Source organism: Pseudochaenichthys georgianus, chromosome 23, assembly GCF_902827115.2.
Source record: "Pseudochaenichthys georgianus chromosome 23, fPseGeo1.2, whole genome shotgun sequence".
NCBI lineage: Eukaryota > Metazoa > Chordata > Actinopteri > Perciformes > Channichthyidae > Pseudochaenichthys > Pseudochaenichthys georgianus.
Window position 1 is genome coordinate 10696202 of NC_047525.1, and position 7078 is coordinate 10703279.

The following is a 7078-nucleotide window of genomic DNA, read 5'->3' on the forward strand; positions in this document are numbered from 1 at the left end:
TTGCAGTCCTATGTTTTCCCCTCATTTGCTCAATGGCAATAACAACTCTGGGCTACCTCCACCTTAACTAAATCCTTATGTTAGCTTATTGTATAGTTATTGGTCCGTTTTTTTAATGACCTGGTTGATGACAAATACATTGTTGTTTAAAACATGTCCAACTTAGACAAAGGCCATAGCCTATGAATGATGTCATTTTAATTATCATCGAACAGTTCCATTATTGCTCCTGCTTTCAATTGATGCTTTGTTTAGGTTCTCCTTAAACGTGTCATTTATTTAATAAGGTTTGATAGTTCTGGGTTGTGAGGTGACTCAATTTAGCATGTAATACTTGTTCTAAGAGTTGGAACTCGGCCACACTGATAAGGGCTTTATTTTGAAAAGCACCTAAGGAAAAGCTTCTTCCCGTTCTCTCTGGCTTGCTTCACGCTGATGTGAAGGTGCAGCACCCCCTCATCATTCCTATCAGAAGTGCTGCTGCTGGGGTCCTGTAACTCTCTCTCTCTCTCTCCCTCCTCCTCCCATCTCATACTTTTGATGGGGGGTGTAGCAGTGAAGTCACAGTGATGTCATTTTAGGATGTGAGAGTCTGTGGGCAAGGTGATCTGGTTTTGCGGTGAGTGGTGTCCCTTCCACGACCAGCGTTGCCTGTACAGAGGCGCGGAGCGGCGAAAGATGATCATCGCCACCGGCACCAATTCAAGCTCCGACGCGCTCTGCCCCTCTCCTCCTGCTCAGATCTCGGGCTATGGAGCCCTGATCTGCCTTGATCCCAAAATAAGCCTTTACCACCACCATGCCAAAGGACAACAAATAAGAAGAGTTGCATTTTTAGGGCAGGTAACTTTGACCACGTGCCCCAAAGGTAAACTGGATGGCCATTGCGCAAAGGTGCCTCTACAGCATGTCCAGCTGGGCCAGGACGCACTGGACGCTGCCAGCAGTTCTTGTACTGTGGACTTCTCTCTTGGGGATCGTTTCATCCTATCCGATTCCGAGCAGGACTAATGTCACTTTAATGGAAAAGAAGTGGGAGACGCTCTTCTCCCGCTCCTACCTGGGTATAGCCGGGGGGAAATCAGAGCTGAACTGGGAGAGTGACTATTTGCAGGGCATCAAAAGAGTGCGGCGACTGTACTGCAACGTGGGCATTGGGTTTCACCTGCAGGTGCTCCCGGATGGCAGGATAAGCGGTGTACACAATGAGAACCAATACAGTGAGTTGCATCCGGGCGAAGCACTGGACCCGAAATAAGAGTGTAACCTTATGCGCATGCTGTGCGAAAGTTAGAGCGGGTCGCTTGTCTTGCATGATATTCAATAAGACGTGTCGGCATGGTTGAAAGTTTCCGAAAGCAAAAACAGTGTACTGAGCCTCACATCCGTGCAGTGCGAAATATCCTCCCAAGCCAAAAACATGACAGGAATGCCTGGACCCGGTTTAGACGCTAACTTATTTTTACCCTGTGTCCCGCTGCAGCAGGACACACACACACACACACACACACACACACACACACACACACACACACACACACACACACACACACACACACACACACACACACACACACACACACACACACACACACACACACACACACACACACACACACACACACACACACACTCAACACGCTGTAAACTACACTCACAGGGCATCATGGTGTTTAATCTGCGAATAGGTGGACACTAATTGAGCAGAGAGCATCATCCAGTCGCAATGCACCTGCAAGGTTACACCCATCACTGCTGCAGAGGCCACTTCCACTCCACTTTGTCCCCAGGCGCAGCGTCACACTCTGTCTTTGCTTCCCTAACATTATGTTTCCTCTAGGTCTAATAGAGATCTCCACGGTGGACCGAGGAGTGATCAGCATGTTCGGGGTGCGGAGTGAGCTGTTTGTCGCAATGAACAGCAGGGGAAGGTTATACGGAACGGTACGTTTGTGCGCAACTCACCACACATCCTGCTCAGTGTAAGATGAGTTCACGTAGCTGCTGCATCCCCGGGTTTATGAGCACTGTTGTGTTATTAATATGCTCTGATGATAGGGAGGGCTTCTGTCAGTGGGGGAAGAAGGACTCTGATATTTCACTGAGGCCAAAGTAGCAATACCACAGTGGGGAAATACTCTGTTATAAGCCCTGCAGTCACATTCAGTATTAGCTCCCAACTATAAAGTGACGAAAGTAAAAGTACTCATGCAGAATTTGAAAATAATAGATATGGATAATCTGTGCATTAATGTGTTTATTACTTGAATGTAGCTAAAGTTTAAGTACTTTATTTACTGCCTGGTAGCTTCTCAGATATATGTTCTTATATTAACCTACACTGAAAAAACAGAAATGTTGACTTTAGTTAAATGTTTTATGTCAACAGATTTCACATAACTGTATTAGGTAAGTTGAAAACAATAATATCGAGTACTAATAGCAGCCTAATAGCAGCATGACATTTGTTAACATAATACATTTAATTAAAGTCAACGTTTCAGTTTTTCAGTTTACAATCAAAATATCCTGTAGTTTTTGTTGTCATATATGTGGCATAAGGAACTCAATATTTTTAAATAAATGGTGTGGAGAAAAATATACAATATCTGCCCCCTAACTGTACTGGAGTAGAAGTATGAAGTAGCTGAAAATGAAAATATTCAAGTGACAAACAAGCACCTCAAAATTGTACAATAGTACTTTAGTAAATGTACTTAGTAACTTCCCACCCCTTAGTAAACATAGCAATAAGGAAGAAGTACTTTTATACAAGTAAAGGTCATGCACTTAACACTGTTTAAATAAAAAGAAGCGCTACCAACCAAATGTATTTGTTATGTCAAAAGTACTCATGATGCAGTGACACCAGTGCTTATACAGTATATGTATATTGAATGTTGTTACTGATGCGGTAGCATGCAAGAACCATTTCTAAGTATAGTTTAACTCATTTACACACTTTTGGTATTTGGATTTTTAAAGCATTATTCAATAATGTGTTTGTTAAGTAAAATCTGCCAAGTCATTCAGATAAAGGTAGTCGAGTAAAATGTGTAATATTTTACTCTGGCTTGTAGCGAAACTAATGTATCTCTGACTGTATACAGCACAGTATAAAAGTATAAACACAGTTTACAGTGTATTATGATATGCAACTGTCCTTTTGATTTGTAATGAGAAGGAATGTATTCATCTTTTATTTAAAAGAGAAGAATGTAAAGGAGCAAGTTAACTTACTTTAAGGTATGCGAAGTATTGTAGAACAACTCATATATCTTGTTGGCACTAAAATACAAATTAAACTATACTCAGCCCTAGTATTATGGTTGTAAAGGGATACACAACTTTATATATTTTGTCTGGACTTTAATGTGTTGACTTCTATTCTATAATGTGTCCCTGATTCCTGTACATATTGTTATTTTAGTAATCACTTACTTATTATTTAAATGTGCGCAAAAGGGTAGTTCTATAGATAGTATACCTGGGATTATTTAATGAGTTATGAGAGCAAAAGCAGGAGGTGGGTATCTTTTGCAACAACATACCACCTCCTCCAGTTTCCTGCTTTGTAGGCCGGCTGTTTGCCAAAGCAAAGGTCACGTTAAAACCTTGCATATGTTGTGAGGATCACCCTGTGTCTGCCATGAGATTTATTGACCCCCTCTCTCTTCTTGGCATTTTTAGAGAGTCTTCGTGGACGAGTGCAAGTTCAAGGAGACGTTGCTGCCCAACAACTACAACGCCTATGAGTCTTTTGTTTACAAGAGCTTCTACATCGCCCTCAGCAAGCATGGCCGCGCAAAGAGAGGCAACAAGGCCACCACCGCCATGACCGTCACACATTTCCTCCCGCGACTATGAGAGACACTGGCAATAACTCAATAATTTGCACATGTGGATGTTCTTCCAGGTAATAAGAAATGCATAGTCATGATATACACACACTGATGGACTGCGAAAGATAACACATATATTTATTCTGTTTATATATCTGTATATTTGGATAGCTATCTTTGTATATGTACTGTGCTGCTTATTGTTTTTATGGACGGGGAGAGTTGAAGCCTTTGCCTGTCTCACTTTACCTTGGTGCTTGCTGTAACTGAAGTACGTGTCACTTCCTTTTTGGAGATGGAGGATGAGCTATATCCTGTGCTTTTAAAGAGTGAAAATAATACTTTTTATTACCTCAAAGAACCACTTTACTAGATTAAGGGATGCATGGAGTTCTGCTCAAATATCTGCTAAGTTTATGATTTATTTCAAACCTTTTGAGCGCTTGATGGCTCCCTGCTCGATTATTGATGTCCGGCAGAGGGAGAAACTTAAATGCACTATTGCTGCACGATTTAAAGGTGCCTTGGTGTTCCCACTTGTGGCCCCCTTAAACTTGCATGTAAGAGACACCCGCCGGAGTCAGAAATAGGGCTGACACTCCGGAGAGGGCCTCAGAAGGGGCGGGGGAGGTTGACTATCTCTGGTTTCTTTTCTTTTCTGTAATTAGATCGATTAAGTAATCTACAGTCTGTGGTTGATACCAGAGAGCGGTCAGCCATGGAGAGTGGCACCAGGCCATACGTTTGACTGTGTGGCTTTGCCAGCTAATAAACAGGGTGGAATACATATCTATCCAAGCATGGAGGACATTTTGGTTTGGACCTGGCTTGCACAAGAATAGACTGAAATGGTAAATTGCAAGCGCACAGTAGAACTGTACCTGCACATTGTCCTGAACTGAGCTCCTACAGTAAAGCGGGTTGCTGTTTTTTGAATCGCAAAGCTTAAGCTGCTGCTGAAAATGATGTCTAATGTCCATGAAACCAATGAAAAACAATGTAAATAGTTGCTAGTGAAAAAGAAGAATTCAGGAGCTTTTTGACGCTGCTTGTGTCGCAGTTGCCTGAACGAGGCAAAAAGAGTTCAGGTTGCACAGTTAGCCATCGATGATGGTGCCTGAATGTTTCGGTGAGAATCCTTCCCTCGTTTGTTTCTTTGAATTGATCTCTGTGTGTGCGTGCCCTGGGCCATTTCCCAATTCATTTGACTGTGTGCTCTGCAGCAGCACTGCAGTGGCAGCGAGGTGTTGACATTCAATTATGGATGAGTCAATCGTGTCTCCTCCGAAGGACTAAAGGACAGTGCAGTGGATGCACGCTAAAAGAAAAGTCATAATTTATATTTTTTGTTTGATTTTATAAATACGAGGCATAAAACAGGTTCATAGAAGCGCCTTTTCATATATAAAGGGTATTATTTATTTAAGTATTGGTATGCAAGCTGGTATTTTGTTTAAAGCTCAAGATATATCATGTGTATTGCCATTACAGTTTACATGTTCCAAGGGGTCTTTTCTTTCTTCTCTCACTTTCAGAGAATCTTAAAGTGTGCATCCACGTTTGACTTTCTGCAGCTGTTGACTTGAAACCCTGAATTTGCTGCTTCCATCTGTTCTTGTGTTCAGAGAGGAAGCAGGACTATTTAAATCCAGGAAAGACGAATGTGCGGGTGCCGGCCCGCTGTCTTTGTTGTTCGTTAAACTTCCTCCAGGAATGTGGATCTGCCAGGATGACAGGCCTCCTCCCACATACCTGAGCGCCCCCTCCCCTCTCTGAGCTCTGTCACTCCGCACCACCCACCTCTGCTCGTCCCTTACCCCCTCACCCACTGCGGACAGGGACCTTGGGATTCCAGCTGTAACCCAGGAGCTTCCTCCTCTCCTTTCAGCCTTTTTTAGTTCAAGGTCAGAGTCATGGACCAGCCTTGGCCCCAACCCCAGTGGCCGGGGGTGTTCGGCTATATGGGGCGTACTGTTTTCATGAAATAGGAATTTGAAGTATCCTTTTCACGCAGGAAACACTTCATTTTAATTGATTGAAGTAATACAGAAGAGTTGCTCTTCCACTAACCATGGATATATCCTACAGTTCTTCTGAAACAACCCTTCTTGATTTATAGAGCTCCGCCTCTTTACAATGCAGCTCCACCACATGCTGCCCCCTCCCCTTTTCTTGGTACTTTTGTCAGAGTATTTTTGGGATGGGGACATCTGCAGAGTTAATGCAGTGTGTGAGCAGCAGGCAGAGAGCAGAGTCATGCAGGACCTCACCTCTCCTGCTGCAGGACGGCCCCCCCCAGCCATCCTCAGGGCGTGCCCTCTGCTGCTGACTCCCTTCATCCCCAGAATCACCTGCTGCTCAACTGTCTATGACGCACAGATCAATTCATAACAGTATTTTTCTAAGATAAATCTCTTTTTGTTCTGAGGACTTTTTTTGTGCTAATGGAAAGGCTACCGAGAGGCAGATTTATCAGGAGCCTTCTTAAAAAATAAACTTGTTGCTGCTGTAGATGAGGCTGCATGAAATACCATGGATAGATATTTCTTGCTGGAAGTAAATTGTCGTTATTGACTGGAGTAGTAAGACAAACAACAATATGTGTGTCAGCATTGTCAGAGGAAGCTGTGGAAGTGAACTTTGCGCATGCACAGCAATGAGCACTTCTCTGGCCGCATCACAAACAAGGATGTCTGCAGCACCTTACTTGAGTACATACGGTAAAGAGTTTTCTCACATTTTTCTGTCAAGAAATAGAGCTGGATCCCTAGAAGAGTGAACGTCTGTGTCTAAAACAAAAAGCTCACATTTCAGCTTTGACCAAAAAATGTTATCAAGATTTCTCTGTCGTCTTTTTTTCTTTTTCCACAGCTAATCATAGATCAAATTTGAATTAAAGAGGAGGTATATCTTTTTTAATTGATGTTAAATGTACTATAAGCATGCCCGAGCCCCAAACTTAAATAGGGGTGTGTGCTTCATGTGTTTTCTTTAAACTCCTGCTCTAAAAGGGAGTCTCCACTCTATTCCTCTCATCTCTGTTCTCATATACCTCACCCTCTGCCGGTTTGCTGATGACTGTAAATTAAGAGGAAACAAACTTCATTTATTTGTTTCTGAAAACAGACAATGCTAAGTAAGGATATTAAAGTTTTTCCTTTTATTTTTGTACGTATGTGCTGTGCACAGCAGTCTACTGTATTCCTGAGATAACAATAAAAGTTTTTTTTTAACTG

The 7078-nt window shown here is 42.6% G+C and overlaps 1 protein-coding gene across 3 annotated transcripts; it reads left to right on the forward strand.

The window, feature by feature from the left end:
• Window positions 1-252: 252 nt before the first annotated feature.
• LOC117439321 (fibroblast growth factor 6-like) lies at window positions 253-7078 on the forward strand. Of its 3 annotated transcripts, none has more exons than XM_034075218.2 (4): window positions 253-1220; window positions 1841-1944; window positions 3691-3916; window positions 5378-7078. In XM_034075218.2, exons 1-3 carry the CDS (start codon window positions 878-880, stop codon window positions 3865-3867), a joined length of 624 nt encoding a protein of 207 aa, XP_033931109.1. In that variant the 5' UTR covers window positions 253-877; the 3' UTR covers window positions 3868-3916; window positions 5378-7078. The 3 variants fall into 3 exon arrangements, with proteins under 3 accessions (XP_033931109.1, XP_033931110.1, XP_033931108.1); XM_034075219.2 differs by having other exon boundaries at window positions 5468-7078; XM_034075217.2 differs by having other exon boundaries at window positions 3691-7078.

Bases quoted from the DNA above. Each gene is read 5' to 3' on its own strand.
- LOC117439321 (XM_034075217.2), top strand. From the start codon at position 878: ATGGCCATTGCGCAAAGGTGCCTCTACAGCATGTCCAGCTGGGCCAGG. The intron at 1,221-1,840 runs GTGAGTTGCATC...TGTTTCCTCTAG, and splicing joins ACACAATGAGAACCAATACA to GTCTAATAGAGATCTCCACG. The intron at 1,945-3,690 runs GTACGTTTGTGC...TGGCATTTTTAG, and splicing joins GGGGAAGGTTATACGGAACG to AGAGTCTTCGTGGACGAGTG.